We start from the raw sequence: 16,537 nt of genomic DNA on the forward strand, positions 1-16,537 counted from the left end.
GCTAGCGTAGCTTAATTAAAGCATAACACTGAAGATGTTAAGATGGGCCCTAGAAAGCTCCGCAAGCACAAAGGCTTGGTCCTGACTTTACTATCAACTTTAGCTAAACTTACACATGCAAGTATCCGCATCCCCGTGAGAATGCCCTACAGTTCCCTGCCCGGGAACAAGGAGCTGGTATCAGGCACACTTCGACTAGCCCATGACACCTTGCTTAGCCACACCCCCAAGGGAACTCAGCAGTGATAAACATTAAGCCATAAGTGAAAACTTGACTTAGTCAAAGCTAAGAGGGCCGGTAAAACTCGTGCCAGCCACCGCGGTTATACGAGAGGCCCAAGTTGATTGACATCGGCGTAAAGCGTGGTTAAGGCCAAAAATGAAACTAAAGCCGAACACCTTCAGAGCTGTTATACGCATCCGAAGGCAAGAAGTTCAACCACGAAGGTGGCTTTATAACCCCTGAACCCACGAAAGCTAAGATACAAACTGGGATTAGATACCCCACTATGCCTAGCCATAAACATTGGTAGCACATTACACCCACTACCCGCCTGGGAACTACGAGCATCAGCTTGAAACCCAAAGGACTTGGCGGTGCTTTAGATCCACCTAGAGGAGCCTGTTCTAGAACCGATAACCCCCGTTCAACCTCACCTTTCCTTGTCTCTCCCGCCTATATACCGCCGTCGTCAGCTTACCCTGTGAAGGTTAAATAGTAAGCAAAATTGGTACAACCTAAAACGTCAGGTCGAGGTGTAGCGTATGGGAAGGGAAGAAATGGGCTACATTTCCTACTACAGGAAATACGAATGATGTACTGAAACGTATATCTGAAGGAGGATTTAGCAGTAAGCAGGAAATAGAGCGTCCCGCTGAAATTGGCCCTGAAGCGCGCACACACCGCCCGTCACTCTCCCCAAGCCTACCAACTAAAATAATTAAAACCCTATAATTGCGAAGGGGAGGCAAGTCGTAACATGGTAAGTGTACCGGAAGGTGCACTTGGAAAAATCAGAGCGTAGCTAAGACAGAAAAGCATCTCCCTTACACTGAGAAGTCACCCGTGCAAATCGGGTCGCCCTGATGCCCAACAGCTAGCCCCCTCAAAACAGAAACAACAACCCCATATTAATACCCCTAAATACACTAATATTTATATTAAACAAACCATTTTTCCCCCTAAGTATGTGCGACAGAAAAGGGCATGTGGAGCGATAGAGAAAGTACCGCAAGGGAACGCTGAAAGAGAAGTGAAATAACCCAGTGAAGCCTAAAAAAGCAGAGATTTTACCTCGTACCTTTTGCATCATGATTTAGCCAGTGTAGCCCAAGCAAAGAGCACTTTAGTTTGATAACCCGAAACTAAGTGAGCTACTCCAAGACAGCCTATTAATAGGGCAAACCCGTCTCTGTGGCAAAAGAGTGGGAAGAGCTTTGAGTAGAGGTGACAGACCTACCGAACTTAGTTATAGCTGGTTGCCTGGGAATTGGATAGAAGTTCAGCCTCCCGAATTCTTTATTCACATCAGTCTCACCCCTCCTGATACCCCTAAGAAGCCGAGAGAGTTAGTCAAAGGGGGTACAGCCCCTTTGAACCAAGACACAACTTTTCCAGGAGGGTAAAGATCATAATAAATTAAGGTAAAATATTTTGGTGGGCCTAAAAGCAGCCATCCCTACAGAAAGCGTTAAAGCTCAGATATATTACTAATCCCCCCCTATACTGATCATCAAATCTTATCCCCCTAGTTCTACCAGGCCGTCCCATGCATCCATGGGAGCGACCCTGCTAATATGAGTAATAAGAGAGCTTGTGCCTCTCTCCTTGCACGCGTGTAAATCGGAACGGACACCCCACCGAACCTTAACGGCCCCAAACAAAGAGGGTATTGAACAACAGACCAAACAACTAGAAAAACATTCAACGAACAACCGTTAACCCCACACAGGCGTGCCCCTAAGGAAAGACTAAAAGAAAGAGAAGGAACTCGGCAAACACATGAAGCCTCGCCTGTTTACCAAAAACATCGCCTCTTGCAAACTCAAAAATAAGAGGTCCCGCCTGCCCTGTGACTATTAGTTTAACGGCCGCGGTATTTTGACCGTGCGAAGGTAGCGCAATCACTTGTCTTTTAAATGGAGACCTGTATGAATGGCATAACGAGGGCTTAGCTGTCTCCTCTTTCAAGTCAATGAAATTGATCTTCCCGTGCAGAAGCGGGAATAACTACATAAGACGAGAAGACCCTATGAAGCTTTAGACACCAAGGCAGATCATGTTAAACACCCCTTAACAAAGGACTAAACCAAATGACCCCTGCCCTAATGTCTTTGGTTGGGGCGACCGCGGGGAAACAAAAAACCCCCACGTGGAATGGGAGCACCCCCTCCTAAAACTAAGAGCCGCAGCTCTAGTTAACAGAATTTCTGACCAATAAGATCCGGCAATGCCGATCAACGAACCGAGTTACTCTAGGGATAACAGCGCAATCCCCTTTTAGAGCCCATATCGACAAGGGGGTTTACGACCTCGATGTTGGATCAGGACATCCTAATGGTGCAGCCGCTATTAAGGGTTCGTTTGTTCAACGATTAAAGTCCTACGTGATCTGAGTTCAGACCGGAGTAATCCAGGTCAGTTTCTATCTATGATATGATCTTCCCTAGTACGAAAGGACCGAGAAGAAAAGGCCCCTACCTTAAGTACGCCTTACCCCCACCTAATGAAAACAACTAAAATAGGCAAGAGGGCATGTCCCCCCTGCCGGAGAAAACGGCATGTTAAGGTGGCAGAGCCCGGTAATTGCAAAAGGCCTAAGCCCTTTCCACAGAGGTTCAAGTCCTCTCCTTAACTATGATTTCAACATTGATCACCCACATTATTAACCCCTTAGCCTTTATCGTACCCGTCCTCCTGGCTGTTGCCTTCTTAACCCTACTTGAACGAAAAGTACTTGGTTACATACAATTACGAAAAGGCCCTAATATTGTAGGGCCTTATGGGCTGCTGCAGCCAATCGCCGATGGTGTTAAACTCTTTATTAAAGAACCTGTCCGACCTTCTACTGCTTCCCCTGTTCTTTTTCTTCTTGCCCCTATTCTCGCCCTCACACTAGCCCTCACCCTTTGAGCCCCTATGCCTATGCCCTACCCTGTATTTGACCTTAACCTAGGAATCTTATTCCTATTAGCCCTATCAAGCATGGCCGTATATTCCATTTTAGGCTCAGGCTGAGCATCCAACTCTAAATATGCCCTCATTGGAGCCCTGCGAGCCGTCGCCCAGACAATTTCTTATGAGGTTAGTCTTGGCCTAATTCTTTTAAATGTAATTATTTTCACTGGGGGCTTTACCCTACAAACCTTTAACGTAGCCCAAGAAAGCGTCTGATTAATCCTCCCAGCCTGGCCACTCGCCGCCATATGATATATCTCGACCCTCGCAGAAACAAACCGTGCCCCCTTCGATCTCACCGAAGGTGAGTCAGAACTGGTCTCAGGGTTTAATGTCGAATACGCCGGAGGACCCTTTGCGTTATTTTTCTTGGCAGAGTATGCAAACATTCTACTTATAAACACACTTTCTGCGACCCTGTTCTTAGGGGCTTCTCACATTCCTTCTCTTCCTGAACTTACCGCTGTGAATCTAATGACTAAAGCAGCCCTCCTCTCAGTTGTATTTCTCTGGGTTCGAGCCTCCTACCCTCGATTTCGGTATGATCAACTAATACACCTTATTTGAAAAAATTTCCTTCCCTTAACACTGGCCCTGGTTATCTGACACCTAGCACTTCCCATTGCATTTGCTGGCCTCCCCCCTCAGCTATAATCACGGAGTTGTGCCTGAAGTAAAGGGCCACTTTGATAGAGTGAACCATGGGGGTTAAAGTCCCTCCAACTCCTTAGAAAGAAGGGACTCGAACCCTACCTGAAGAGATCAAAACTCTTAGTGCTTCCACTACACCACTTCCTAGTAAAGTCAGCTAATTAAGCTTTTGGGCCCATACCCCAAACATGTTGGTTAAACTCCTTCCTTTACTAATGAACCCGTACATCTTAGCCACCCTTCTTTTTGGTTTAGGCCTAGGAACCACAATTACATTTGCTAGCTCACATTGACTGCTCGCCTGAATGGGACTTGAAATAAATACTCTCGCTATTATTCCCCTGATAGCCCAACATCACCACCCACGAGCAGTTGAAGCTACTACTAAATATTTCCTCACCCAAGCAACTGCAGCAGCTATACTTCTTTTTGCCAGCACCACCAATGCCTGACTTACAGGACAATGGGATATTCAACAGATAACCCATCCTCTACCAATTGCCCTTATTACCCTGGCCTTAGCATTAAAAATTGGGCTAGCCCCGCTCCACTCATGACTTCCTGAAGTTCTCCAAGGATTAGATCTTACTACCGGACTAATCCTCTCCACCTGACAAAAACTCGCCCCATTTGCCCTATTACTTCAAATTCAACCTGCCAACTCATCAATCCTTATCATTTTAGGTTTAATATCCACCCTTGTAGGCGGCTGAGGTGGACTAAACCAAACCCAGCTACGTAAAATCCTTGCTTATTCCTCAATTGCCCACCTTGGCTGGATAATTCTTGTACTTCAATTCTCCCCCTCCCTCACACTTCTTACACTACTAACATATATCGTTATAACATTCTCAACATTTCTTGTATTTAAGCTGAATAAATCAACTAGTATTAACATACTTGCCACCTCTTGAGCGAAAGCACCAGCTCTTACCGCCCTTGCTCCCTTGGTTCTTCTATCCCTAGGAGGCCTTCCACCATTAACCGGCTTTATACCAAAATGACTTATTCTTCAGGAACTAGCCAAGCAAGACTTAGCCCCCACAACAACCGTAGCTGCAATATCAGCTCTTCTGAGCCTTTATTTTTACCTCCGTCTTTCCTATGCAATAACTTTAACCATGTCCCCCAATAACTTAACAGGAACAACACCTTGACGACTACAATCCTCACAACTCACACTCCCCCTAGCCGTCTCAACCCTGGCCACTCTCCTTCTTCTTCCCCTAACCCCTGCAACAGTTGCTCTAATCACCCTCTAAGAGACTTAGGTTAGCACAAGACCAAGAGCCTTCAAAGCCCTAAGCGAGAGTGAAAATCTCTCAGTCCCTGATAAGACTTGCGGGATATTACCCCACATCTCCTGCATGCAAAACAGACACTTTAATTAAGCTAAAGCCTTTCTAGATAGGTAGGCCTCGATCCTACAAACTCTTAGTTAACAGCTAAGCGCTCAAACCAGCGAGCATCCATCTATCTTTCCCCCGCCTGTCCGGGGACAAAAGGCGGGGGAAAGCCCCGGCAGACGTTAGCCTGCTCCTTAAGATTTGCAATCTAATATGTCAAACACCTCGGGACTTGGTAAGAAGAGGATTCAAACCTCTGTCAATGGGGCTACAATCCACCGCTTAGACACTCAGCCATCCTACCTGTGGCCATCACACGTTGATTCTTTTCGACTAATCACAAAGACATCGGCACCCTTTATCTAGTATTTGGTGCTTGAGCCGGAATAGTGGGCACTGCCCTAAGCCTGCTTATCCGAGCAGAACTAAGCCAGCCCGGCGCTCTCCTAGGAGACGACCAGATTTATAACGTAATTGTTACAGCACATGCCTTCGTAATAATTTTCTTTATAGTAATACCAATTATGATTGGGGGCTTTGGAAACTGACTAATTCCACTTATGATCGGTGCCCCTGACATAGCTTTCCCTCGAATAAATAATATGAGCTTTTGGCTCCTGCCTCCTTCTTTCCTTCTCCTCCTTGCTTCCTCAGGAGTTGAAGCCGGAGCTGGTACCGGATGAACTGTTTATCCCCCTCTTGCTGGGAACTTAGCACATGCTGGAGCATCTGTTGATTTAACCATTTTCTCTTTACACTTAGCAGGGGTTTCCTCAATTCTAGGTGCTATTAATTTTATTACAACCATCATTAATATAAAACCCCCTGCCATCTCCCAATATCAAACTCCCTTGTTCGTATGGGCTGTATTAATTACCGCCGTTCTTCTCCTTCTTTCACTACCTGTTCTTGCCGCTGGCATTACAATGCTTCTTACAGACCGAAATTTGAACACCACTTTCTTCGATCCTGCAGGAGGGGGTGATCCCATCCTTTACCAACACTTATTCTGATTCTTCGGCCATCCTGAAGTATATATCCTTATTCTCCCCGGCTTTGGAATAATTTCTCACATTGTTGCCTACTATGCAGGCAAAAAAGAGCCTTTCGGCTACATGGGAATAGTCTGAGCTATAATGGCTATTGGCCTCCTAGGTTTTATTGTGTGGGCTCACCACATATTTACAGTTGGCATGGATGTAGACACCCGAGCCTACTTTACATCCGCTACTATAATCATCGCAATTCCTACTGGTGTAAAAGTCTTCAGCTGACTCGCAACCCTCCATGGGGGTTCTATTAAATGAGAAACCCCTCTTCTATGGGCCCTTGGCTTTATTTTCCTATTTACAGTAGGGGGACTAACTGGAATTGTTCTAGCCAACTCCTCTTTAGATATTGTTCTTCACGATACTTACTACGTAGTAGCCCACTTCCACTACGTCTTATCCATAGGTGCTGTATTTGCCATTATAGCTGCCTTTGTCCACTGATTCCCCTTATTTTCAGGTTATACCCTTCACAGCACTTGAACAAAAATTCACTTCGGAATTATGTTCGTAGGAGTAAACCTAACGTTTTTCCCCCAACATTTCCTTGGTCTGGCTGGAATGCCTCGTCGGTACTCAGACTACCCAGATGCCTACACCCTTTGAAACACAGTCTCTTCAATTGGCTCTCTAATTTCTCTAGTTGCAGTTATTATATTCTTATTTATTATTTGAGAAGCCTTTGCCGCCAAACGAGAAGTACTAGCAGTAGAGCTAACTGCAACTAATGTGGAATGACTGCATGGCTGCCCTCCTCCTTACCATACATTCGAGGAGCCTGCATTTGTACAAGTTCGATCAAACTAACGAGAAAGGGAGGAGTTGAACCCCCATGGATTGGTTTCAAGCCAACCACATAACCGCTCTGTCACTTTCTTAATAAGATACTAGTAAAATAGTTATAACACTGCCTTGTCGAGGCAGAGTTGTGGGTTAAACCCCCGCGTATCTTGTTTAACTAATGGCACATCCCTCACAGCTAGGATTTCAAGATGCAGCTTCACCTGTAATAGAAGAACTTCTTCATTTTCACGACCACGCCCTAATAATTGTATTCTTAATTAGCACCCTCGTGCTTTACATTATTGTGGCTATAGTCACCACTAAACTTACTAACAAATATATCTTAGACTCCCAGGAAATCGAAATTATCTGAACTGTCCTTCCAGCAGTCATTCTTATCTTAATTGCTCTACCTTCCCTTCGTATTCTTTACCTAATGGATGAGATTAATGACCCCCACCTGACGATTAAAGCCATAGGACATCAATGATATTGAAGCTATGAATATACAGATTATGAAGACCTAGGATTCGACTCATATATAATTCCCACACAAGACCTGACCCCCGGCCAATTCCGTCTTTTAGAAGCAGACCACCGAATAGTTATCCCAGTCGAATCCCCAATTCGTGTACTAGTTTCTGCCGAAGATGTCCTTCACTCATGAGCTGTCCCCGCCTTAGGTATTAAAATAGACGCAGTCCCAGGCCGCCTAAATCAAACAGCCTTTATTGCATCCCGACCAGGGGTCTTTTATGGGCAATGCTCTGAAATCTGCGGGGCAAACCACAGCTTTATACCTATCGTGGTTGAAGCAGTTCCCCTAGAACACTTTGAAAACTGATCATCACTAATACTTGAAGACGCCTCGCTAAGAAGCTAAATAGGGTCTAGCGTTAGCCTTTTAAGCTAAAGATTGGTGCCTCCCAACCACCCCTAGCGATATGCCTCAACTCAACCCCGCACCTTGATTTGCTATTCTAGTCTTCACATGACTAGTCTTTTTAACTATTATTCCCACAAAAATCCTGGCTCACACCTACCCTAATGAGCCTACATCTCAAAGCACAGAAAAACCTAAAACAGAGCCCTGAACCTGACCATGACACTAAGCTTCTTTGATCAATTTATGAGCCCCACATATTTAGGCATTCCCCTTATAGCCCTCGCTTTAACTCTCCCCTGAGTCCTTTATCCTACCCCCTCTGCTCGATGATTAAACAACCGCTTCCTCGCTCTACAAGGTTGATTTATTAACCGCTTTACCCAACAACTTCTTCTCCCTTTAAGCCTAGGCGGTCACAAATGAGCCGCGCTCTTAACTTCCTTAATAATCTTTTTAATTACCATCAACATGCTAGGCCTCCTCCCTTATACTTTTACCCCTACTACTCAGCTGTCCCTTAATTTAGGACTCGCAGTACCCCTTTGACTGGCCACAGTCCTTATTGGAATACGAAACCAGCCGACACATGCCCTCGGACACCTTCTCCCTGAAGGAACCCCTGGCCCTCTAATCCCTGTTCTCATTATTATCGAAACAATTAGCCTATTCATTCGCCCTCTTGCTTTAGGAGTCCGACTTACGGCTAACTTAACTGCAGGCCACCTTTTAATTCAACTCATTGCCACCGCCGCCTTTGTCCTTCTACCCCTAATACCTGTCGTAGCAATCTTAACTTCCACAGTCCTTGTTCTCCTAACCCTACTAGAAGTTGCCGTAGCTATAATTCAAGCCTACGTATTTGTTCTTCTCCTATCTCTCTATCTACAAGAAAACGTCTAATGGCCCACCAAGCACACGCATACCACATAGTCGACCCTAGCCCTTGACCCCTCACAGGTGCAGTAGCTGCCCTACTGATAACATCCGGTCTTGCAATCTGATTCCACTTCCACTCAACAACCCTAATAGGTCTTGGAATAGCCCTCCTGCTTTTAACGATATACCAATGATGACGAGACATTATTCGAGAAGGTACATTCCAGGGTCACCATACACCTCCAGTGCAAAAAGGACTCCGTTACGGAATAATCCTCTTTATTACCTCAGAAGTCTTCTTTTTTCTTGGCTTCTTCTGAGCATTCTACCACTCAAGCCTAGCGCCTACCCCTGAACTGGGTGGCTGCTGACCCCCTACTGGTATTACCCCACTAGACCCCTTCGAAGTCCCCCTGCTTAACACTGCCGTCCTGCTCGCCTCGGGGGTTACAGTCACTTGAGCCCACCACAGTATCATAGAAGGAGAACGAAAACAGGCTATTCAGTCCCTTGCACTAACAATCCTGTTAGGCTTTTATTTTACCTTCCTTCAAGCTATAGAATACTACGAAGCTCCCTTTACCATTGCAGACGGTGTCTACGGCGCTACATTTTTCGTAGCCACTGGTTTCCACGGCCTTCATGTTATTATTGGCTCAACATTTTTAGCCATTTGCCTTCTCCGCCAAATTCAATACCATTTTACATCTGAACACCACTTCGGATTTGAAGCAGCCGCCTGATACTGGCACTTTGTAGACGTGGTCTGACTCTTCCTTTATATCTCTATCTACTGATGAGGTTCTTAGTCTTTCTAGTATCAAACAAGTATAAGTGACTTCCAATCACCCGGTCTTGGTTAAAGTCCAAGGAAAGATAATGAACTTAGTTACAACTGTAATTGCTATTACCTCCGCACTAGCCATTGTCTTGGCCTTAGTTTCTTTCTGACTTCCTCAAATAACACCAGATCATGAAAAGCTTTCCCCCTACGAATGCGGCTTTGACCCCTTAGGCTCTGCCCGTTTGCCATTCTCCCTTCGCTTTTTTCTTGTTGCTATTCTTTTTCTTCTCTTTGACCTAGAAATTGCCCTTCTCCTACCCCTGCCTTGAGGCGACCAACTTGCAACCCCCTTAATAACCTTTTTATGAGCTTCAGCCGTTCTGGCTTTACTAACCCTAGGCCTAATCTATGAGTGACTCCAAGGCGGCTTAGAGTGGGCTGAATAGGCAATTAGTCTAAGAAAAACATTTGATTTCGGCTCAAAAACTTGTGGTTAAAGTCCATAATTGCCTAATGACCCCAGTTCACTTTGCTTTCTCATCAGCCTTCATCCTAGGACTAACAGGCCTGGCATTCCACCGCACCCATCTTCTCTCCGCTCTTTTATGTCTGGAAGGAATAATGCTTTCTCTATTTATTGCCCTCTCCCTTTGAACTCTGCAATTAGACTCCACAAACTTCTCAGCAGCTCCTATACTTCTATTGGCATTTTCAGCATGCGAAGCAAGCGCAGGCCTTGCCCTTCTCGTAGCCACAGCCCGAACCCACGGAACCGACCGATTACAAAACCTTAATCTCCTACAATGCTAAAAATTCTTATTCCTACACTTATGCTAATTCCAACCGCCTGGGGGACCCCAGCTAAATGATTATGACCTACAACCCTTGCCCACAGTCTAGTTATTGCCCTTATTAGTTTAACATGGTTAAAAAATATGTCAGAGATCGGCTGGTCGAGCCTGGGGCTTTATATAGCAACAGATCCCCTCTCAACACCCCTTCTAGTTCTAACCTGTTGGTTACTCCCCCTAATAATCTTAGCAAGCCAAAATCATACAGCACTAGAACCCCTAAGCCGCCAACGAATATACATCACATTACTAACGTCCCTTCAATTTTTTCTTATCCTGGCTTTTAGTGCTACAGAAGTAATTATATTTTATGTTATATTTGAAGCCACCCTCATCCCCACCCTAATTATTATCACCCGCTGAGGAAACCAAACAGAGCGACTCAATGCAGGAGTCTACTTCCTATTTTATACACTAGCAGGGTCCCTTCCACTACTTGTTGCCCTCCTCCTCCTGCAAAACAGCACTGGTACCCTCTCCCTGCTTACCCTACAATTTTCAGACCCCCTTCAACTTACCTCCTACGCAGATAAACTATGATGAGCAGGCTGTCTTCTAGCCTTTTTAGTAAAAATACCCCTCTACGGAGTCCACCTCTGACTACCTAAAGCCCACGTAGAGGCTCCTGTTGCAGGCTCAATAATCCTAGCAGCTGTCCTACTAAAACTAGGAGGATATGGTATAATACGCATAGTCATCATACTTGACCCCCTTACCAAGGACCTGAGTTTCCCGTTTATTATCTTTGCTCTCTGAGGCGTAATTATAACCGGGTCAATCTGCTTACGTCAAACAGACCTAAAATCGCTTATCGCTTACTCCTCCGTAAGTCATATAGGCCTCGTTGTAGGAGGAATTCTAATTCAAACGCCCTGAGGCTTTTCTGGGGCCCTTATTCTCATAATTGCCCACGGCCTAACATCCTCGGCTCTCTTCTGCCTAGCAAATACAAACTACGAACGAACTCACAGTCGAACAATACTTCTGGCCCGCGGCCTTCAAATAGTACTACCCCTAATAACAGCCTGATGATTCCTTGCCAGCCTTGCTAATTTAGCCCTTCCCCCACTTCCTAACCTTATAGGAGAACTAATAATCATTACCTCGCTGTTTAACTGATCCTGATGGACTCTGGCATTAACCGGGGCTGGAACCCTAATTACCGCGAGCTACTCTCTTTACATGTTTCTTATAACCCAGCGGGGCCCCATTCCAGCACACATAATTGCATTAGAACCCACCCACTCTCGAGAGCACTTACTGATAGCCCTCCACCTCCTCCCCTTACTCCTCCTAATACTTAAACCCGAGCTAATCTGAGGGTGGACATACTGTAGATATAGTTTAACAAAAACATTAGATTGTGATTCTAAAAACAGGGGTTAAAACCCCCTTATCCACCGAGAGAGGCTCGCCAGCAACGAAGACTGCTAATCTCCGCGACCTTGGTTGAACCCCAGGGCTCACTCGGCCCCTGCTTCTAAAGGATAACAGCTCATCCGTTGGTCTTAGGAACCAAAAACTCTTGGTGCAAATCCAAGTAGTAGCTATGCACCCCACTTCCCTGATAATGACCTCGAGCTTACTTATTATTTTTACACTACTAGCATACCCTGTGCTCACAACACTTAACCCCGCACCCCGAGAGCAAGACTGAGCCCTCTCCCATGTTAAAACTGCAGTCAAACTGGCTTTCTTAGTCAGCCTTCTTCCGTTATTTTTATTCCTTAATGAGGGGGCAGAAACAATCGTAACTTCCTGAACCTGAATAAATACCCAAATCTTTGACATTAACATTAGCTTCAAATTTGATTTTTACTCGATTATCTTCACACCAATCGCACTCTATGTAACCTGATCCATTTTAGAATTTGCATCTTGATATATGCATGCAGACCCTTTTATGAACCGCTTTTTCAAATACCTCCTTATCTTTCTAATTGCTATAATTGTCCTAGTTACAGCAAACAACCTTTTCCAACTCTTTATTGGGTGGGAAGGAGTAGGCATTATATCCTTCCTTCTTATCGGATGATGATATGGGCGAGCAGATGCAAACACCGCTGCCCTACAAGCAGTTGTATACAACCGAGTCGGAGATATCGGTTTAATTTTCGCTCTAGCATGAATAGCCACGAACCTTAACTCTTGAGAGATACAACAAGTATTTACAGCCGCCAAAGACTTCGATCTTACTTTCCCCCTACTAGGACTTATTGTTGCCGCCACCGGCAAGTCCGCCCAGTTCGGGCTTCATCCATGACTTCCCTCTGCTATAGAGGGTCCTACACCGGTCTCTGCCCTACTGCATTCCAGCACAATAGTAGTCGCAGGTATTTTTCTTTTGATCCGAATAAGCCCTTTATTAGCAGATAATCAAACTGCCCTTACCATCTGCCTTTGTCTAGGAGCCCTCACTACCCTATTTACCGCCACCTGTGCTTTAACCCAAAATGACATTAAAAAAATTGTTGCGTTCTCAACATCAAGTCAATTAGGACTAATAATGGTGACTATTGGCCTAAACCAGCCACAGCTCGCCTTCCTCCATATTTGCACCCACGCCTTCTTTAAAGCAATACTTTTCCTCTGTTCTGGCTCTATTATTCATAGCCTCAACGACGAACAAGACATCCGAAAAATAGGAGGTATACACCATCTCACCCCTTTTACATCCTCCTGCTTAACCATTGGAAGCCTTGCCCTCACAGGCACCCCTTTCTTAGCAGGCTTTTTCTCTAAAGATGCTATTATTGAAGCATTAAACACATCCCATTTAAACGCCTGAGCCCTTGTCTTAACCCTTTTAGCTACCTCCTTCACAGCCATCTACAGTCTCCGTGTTATTTATTTTGTTTCCATAGGCCACCCCCGCTTTAATTCACTTCCTCCTATTAATGAAAACAACCCAGCAGTTATTAACCCCATTAAACGACTAGCCTGAGGAAGCATTATTGCCGGTCTCCTAATTACTTCAAATATTTTTCCCCTAAAAACCCCTGTAATAACTATGCCTCCTCTCCTTAAACTTGCCGCATTAATCGTTACAATCCTGGGCCTTCTTCTAGCCCTCGAACTAGCCTCACTAACAACTAAACAATTTAAAACAACTCCCCACTTACCGCTTCACCATTTCTCTAATATACTAGGCTTCTTCCCCGCAATTATCCATCGACTCACCCCTAAACTTAATCTCGTGCTTGGTCAAACAATTGCTAGCCAAATAGTAGACCAAACGTGACTAGAAAAAACGGGCCCCAAGGCCGTAACCACCTTAAACATTCCTCTCGTTACAACCACAAGTAATACACAACGCGGCATAATTAAAACGTATCTCGCCCTTTTCCTATTAACTCTCGTCCTTACCACCCTTTTATTTGTCAATTAGACAGCTCGAAGCGTCCCTCGACTAAGTCCTCGCGTTAATTCAAGAACAACAAAAAGAGTCAATAATAATACTCATGCACTAATTACTAGTATTCCCCCTCCCATTGAGTACATTAATGCTACCCCTCCAATATCTCCTCGAAATACAGAAAATTCACTAAGCTCGTCCCCAGGCACCCATGACACCTCGTACCACCCCCCTCAAAAGTTACTCGAGATAACCAGCACCCCTACTACATAAACAGCCATATACACCGCAACCGGACGACTTCCCCATGTTTCAGGGTAAGGTTCCGCAGCAAGAGCAGCCGAATACGCAAATACGACCAACATTCCCCCCAAATAAATTAAAAATAAAACTAAAGAAAGAAAAGGCCCACCATAACTAACTAATACCCCACATCCCATACCTGCCACCACTACCAGCCCTAAAGCCGCAAAGTAGGGAGAAGGATTAGAAGCAACTGCAATTAACCCCAACACTAACCCTAATAAAAATAAAGACATAATATAGGTCATAATTCCTGCCAGGATTTTAACCAGGACTAATGGCTTGAAAAACCACCGTTGTTATTCAACTACAAAAACCTTTAATGGCAAGTCTCCGGAAAACCCACCCTCTACTAAAAATTGCAAACAACGCACTAGTTGACCTACCCGCCCCCTCTAATATTTCAGTATGATGAAACTTTGGTTCCCTACTTGGCCTCTGTTTAATCACCCAAATCCTAACAGGCCTCTTTCTAGCAATACACTACACCGCAGATATCGCAACAGCCTTTTCATCAGTGGCCCACATTTGCCGAGATGTAAACTACGGCTGACTTATTCGTAATCTTCATGCCAACGGTGCATCCTTCTTCTTTATTTGCATTTATATGCATATCGGCCGAGGTTTGTATTATGGCTCTTATCTCTACAAGGAGACATGAAATATCGGAGTTGTTCTCCTCCTTTTAGTAATAATAACCGCTTTTGTTGGGTATGTCTTACCCTGAGGACAAATATCTTTCTGAGGGGCAACTGTTATTACCAACCTTCTATCAGCAGTACCTTACATCGGCAATGACCTTGTACAATGAATCTGAGGTGGCTTCTCAGTAGATAACGCTACTCTCACTCGATTCTTTGCCTTCCACTTCTTATTCCCATTTGTCATTGCAGGCGCCACCCTCATCCACCTGCTCTTCCTACATGAAACAGGCTCAAACAACCCCTTGGGTTTAAATTCTGATGCAGACAAAGTTTCATTCCACCCTTACTTCTCTTATAAAGATCTCTTAGGATTCGCAGTACTGCTTATCGCCTTAACAGCCTTAGCTCTCTTCTCCCCCAACCTATTAGGAGATCCTGACAACTTTACCCCAGCCAACCCCCTTGTTACCCCGCCACATATCAAACCTGAGTGATACTTCTTATTTGCCTACGCCATCCTACGCTCGATTCCCAACAAACTTGGGGGAGTCCTAGCCCTGCTTGCTTCTATCCTAGTCCTCATAATTGTCCCTATCCTTCACACTTCAAAACAACGAGGTGTTACATTCCGGCCACTTTCCCAATTCCTTTTCTGAGCACTGATCGCAGATGTTTTTATCCTCACCTGAATTGGAGGAATGCCCGTAGAACACCCCTTTGTCATCATTGGCCAAATCGCATCTTTCCTCTACTTCTCCCTTTTCCTCGTCCTCACCCCACTAGCAGGATGGGTTGAAAACAAAGCCCTCGGATGATCCTGCATTAGTAGCTCAGCGCCAGAGCGCCGGTCTTGTAAACCGGACGCCGGAGGTTAAAATCCTCCCTAACGCTCAAAGAAAGGAGATTTTAACTCCCACCCCTAACTCCCAAAGCTAGGATTCTAAACTAAACTATTCTTTGCAAGCACTTGCTAGCACTTGCTAGCGTGCGCTAAATTTGCATATGCATATATGTATTTACACCATACATTTATATTAACCATATCAGGGGTATTCAAGGACATATATGCTTTATCAACATATCTAGGATTAACACATTCATATATCACCATAACACTAAGGTTTATACAAAGCATATAGACCTTTATCTAACATTCTATTAAATCAAGGATGGGCGACATTTAAGACCGAACACATATCCTCATAAGTTAAGTTATACCTTTACCCAACATCTCGTCATACCTCAAAATCTTAATGTAGTAAGAGCCTACCATCAGTTGATTTCTTAATGATAACGGTTATTGAAGGTGAGGGACAACTATTGTGGGGGTTTCACACAGTGAATTATTCCTGGCATTTGGTTCCTACTTCAGGGCCATTGATTGATGTTATCCCTCATACTTTCATTGACGCTTGCATAAGTTAATGGTGGAATACATACTCCTCGTTACCCACCAAGCCGGGCGTTCTTTCCATCGTGCATAGGGTTCTCTTTTTTTTTCCTTTCAACTGACATTTCACAGTGCATACAGATATGATATAATAAGGTTGAACATTTCCTCTGCCTGCAAGATATAGTATGAATGGTGAAAAGATTTTCTATAAAGAACCACATCTTAGGATATCAAGAGCATAAATAGTGAAAATTACTCCTAAGATATCTAAGAGACCCCCCTCTGGGATTTATTACGTTTTTTAGCGTAAAACCCCCCTACCCCCCTAAACTCCTGAGATAGTTAACACTCCTGAAAACCCCCCGGAAACAGGAAAACCTCTAGAGCTCTTTTTGGGGCCCAAATTGCATCTATTTACATTATTAAAATGATGCGCAT

The 16,537-nt window shown here is 44.6% G+C and overlaps 13 protein-coding genes and 22 non-coding genes across 35 annotated transcripts, besides 2 other annotated features; 26 read left to right on the top strand and 9 right to left on the bottom strand. All coding sequences in view use genetic code 2, as the record gives it.

Annotated features, from left to right (window-relative positions):
* On the top strand, positions 1 to 68 carry trnF(gaa). The gene has a single exon. It is a non-coding gene; the product is annotated as a tRNA-Phe (tRNA).
* Positions 69 to 1,015, top strand: an rRNA (s-rRNA).
* Positions 1,016 to 1,087, top strand: trnV(tac). Its single transcript has one exon. It is a non-coding gene; the product is annotated as a tRNA-Val (tRNA).
* A 1-nt stretch (position 1,088) lies between these two features.
* Positions 1,089 to 2,783, top strand: an rRNA (l-rRNA).
* Positions 2,784 to 2,857, top strand: trnL2(taa). Its single transcript has one exon. It is a non-coding gene; the product is annotated as a tRNA-Leu (tRNA).
* On the top strand, positions 2,858 to 3,832 carry ND1 (NADH dehydrogenase subunit 1). Its single transcript has one exon. It carries the CDS (start codon positions 2,858 to 2,860, stop codon positions 3,830 to 3,832), a length of 975 nt encoding a protein of 324 aa, YP_007024800.1.
* A 4-nt stretch (positions 3,833 to 3,836) lies between these two features.
* trnI(gat) lies at positions 3,837 to 3,906 on the top strand. The gene has a single exon. It is a non-coding gene; the product is annotated as a tRNA-Ile (tRNA).
* Positions 3,906 to 3,976, bottom strand: trnQ(ttg). Its single transcript has one exon. It is a non-coding gene; the product is annotated as a tRNA-Gln (tRNA).
* Positions 3,976 to 4,044, top strand: trnM(cat). The gene has a single exon. It is a non-coding gene; the product is annotated as a tRNA-Met (tRNA).
* On the top strand, positions 4,045 to 5,090 carry ND2 (NADH dehydrogenase subunit 2). Its single transcript has one exon. A coding segment is annotated over exon 1 (1,046 nt).
* On the top strand, positions 5,091 to 5,161 carry trnW(tca). Its single transcript has one exon. It is a non-coding gene; the product is annotated as a tRNA-Trp (tRNA).
* A 1-nt stretch (position 5,162) lies between these two features.
* trnA(tgc) lies at positions 5,163 to 5,231 on the bottom strand. The gene has a single exon. It is a non-coding gene; the product is annotated as a tRNA-Ala (tRNA).
* A 1-nt stretch (position 5,232) lies between these two features.
* On the bottom strand, positions 5,233 to 5,305 carry trnN(gtt). The gene has a single exon. It is a non-coding gene; the product is annotated as a tRNA-Asn (tRNA).
* Positions 5,306 to 5,342: 37 nt separating this feature from the next.
* Positions 5,343 to 5,408, bottom strand: trnC(gca). Its single transcript has one exon. It is a non-coding gene; the product is annotated as a tRNA-Cys (tRNA).
* Positions 5,409 to 5,479, bottom strand: trnY(gta). Its single transcript has one exon. It is a non-coding gene; the product is annotated as a tRNA-Tyr (tRNA).
* Positions 5,472 to 7,031, top strand: COX1 (cytochrome c oxidase subunit I). The gene has a single exon. The coding sequence runs from the start codon at positions 5,472 to 5,474 to the stop codon at positions 7,029 to 7,031; it is 1,560 nt and encodes a 519-aa protein (YP_007024802.1).
* On the bottom strand, positions 7,032 to 7,102 carry trnS2(tga). The gene has a single exon. It is a non-coding gene; the product is annotated as a tRNA-Ser (tRNA).
* Positions 7,103 to 7,105: 3 nt separating this feature from the next.
* On the top strand, positions 7,106 to 7,177 carry trnD(gtc). Its single transcript has one exon. It is a non-coding gene; the product is annotated as a tRNA-Asp (tRNA).
* An 8-nt stretch (positions 7,178 to 7,185) lies between these two features.
* On the top strand, positions 7,186 to 7,876 carry COX2 (cytochrome c oxidase subunit II). Its single transcript has one exon. A coding segment is annotated over exon 1 (691 nt).
* Positions 7,877 to 7,950, top strand: trnK(ttt). The gene has a single exon. It is a non-coding gene; the product is annotated as a tRNA-Lys (tRNA).
* A 1-nt stretch (position 7,951) lies between these two features.
* Positions 7,952 to 8,119, top strand: ATP8 (ATP synthase F0 subunit 8). The gene has a single exon. It carries the CDS (start codon positions 7,952 to 7,954, stop codon positions 8,117 to 8,119), a length of 168 nt encoding a protein of 55 aa, YP_007024804.1.
* Positions 8,110 to 8,793, top strand: ATP6 (ATP synthase F0 subunit 6). The gene has a single exon. The coding sequence runs from the start codon at positions 8,110 to 8,112 to the stop codon at positions 8,791 to 8,793; it is 684 nt and encodes a 227-aa protein (YP_007024805.1).
* On the top strand, positions 8,793 to 9,577 carry COX3 (cytochrome c oxidase subunit III). The gene has a single exon. A coding segment is annotated over exon 1 (785 nt).
* Positions 9,578 to 9,648, top strand: trnG(tcc). The gene has a single exon. It is a non-coding gene; the product is annotated as a tRNA-Gly (tRNA).
* On the top strand, positions 9,649 to 9,997 carry ND3 (NADH dehydrogenase subunit 3). The gene has a single exon. A coding segment is annotated over exon 1 (349 nt).
* trnR(tcg) lies at positions 9,998 to 10,066 on the top strand. Its single transcript has one exon. It is a non-coding gene; the product is annotated as a tRNA-Arg (tRNA).
* Positions 10,067 to 10,363, top strand: ND4L (NADH dehydrogenase subunit 4L). The gene has a single exon. It carries the CDS (start codon positions 10,067 to 10,069, stop codon positions 10,361 to 10,363), a length of 297 nt encoding a protein of 98 aa, YP_007024808.1.
* On the top strand, positions 10,357 to 11,737 carry ND4 (NADH dehydrogenase subunit 4). The gene has a single exon. A coding segment is annotated over exon 1 (1,381 nt).
* Positions 11,738 to 11,806, top strand: trnH(gtg). The gene has a single exon. It is a non-coding gene; the product is annotated as a tRNA-His (tRNA).
* Positions 11,807 to 11,874, top strand: trnS1(gct). Its single transcript has one exon. It is a non-coding gene; the product is annotated as a tRNA-Ser (tRNA).
* Positions 11,875 to 11,880: 6 nt separating this feature from the next.
* Positions 11,881 to 11,953, top strand: trnL1(tag). The gene has a single exon. It is a non-coding gene; the product is annotated as a tRNA-Leu (tRNA).
* Positions 11,954 to 13,792, top strand: ND5 (NADH dehydrogenase subunit 5). Its single transcript has one exon. It carries the CDS (start codon positions 11,954 to 11,956, stop codon positions 13,790 to 13,792), a length of 1,839 nt encoding a protein of 612 aa, YP_007024810.1.
* On the bottom strand, positions 13,789 to 14,310 carry ND6 (NADH dehydrogenase subunit 6). Its single transcript has one exon. The coding sequence runs from the start codon at positions 14,308 to 14,310 to the stop codon at positions 13,789 to 13,791; it is 522 nt and encodes a 173-aa protein (YP_007024811.2).
* trnE(ttc) lies at positions 14,311 to 14,379 on the bottom strand. The gene has a single exon. It is a non-coding gene; the product is annotated as a tRNA-Glu (tRNA).
* A 5-nt stretch (positions 14,380 to 14,384) lies between these two features.
* On the top strand, positions 14,385 to 15,525 carry CYTB (cytochrome b). Its single transcript has one exon. A coding segment is annotated over exon 1 (1,141 nt).
* On the top strand, positions 15,526 to 15,597 carry trnT(tgt). The gene has a single exon. It is a non-coding gene; the product is annotated as a tRNA-Thr (tRNA).
* Positions 15,597 to 15,666, bottom strand: trnP(tgg). Its single transcript has one exon. It is a non-coding gene; the product is annotated as a tRNA-Pro (tRNA).
* Between the last annotated feature and the right edge of the window lie 871 nt (positions 15,667 to 16,537).

The sequence above is a fragment of the mitochondrial genome of Perca flavescens (assembly GCF_004354835.1).
Source record: "Perca flavescens mitochondrion, complete genome".
Classification (NCBI taxonomy): domain Eukaryota; kingdom Metazoa; phylum Chordata; class Actinopteri; order Perciformes; family Percidae; genus Perca; species Perca flavescens.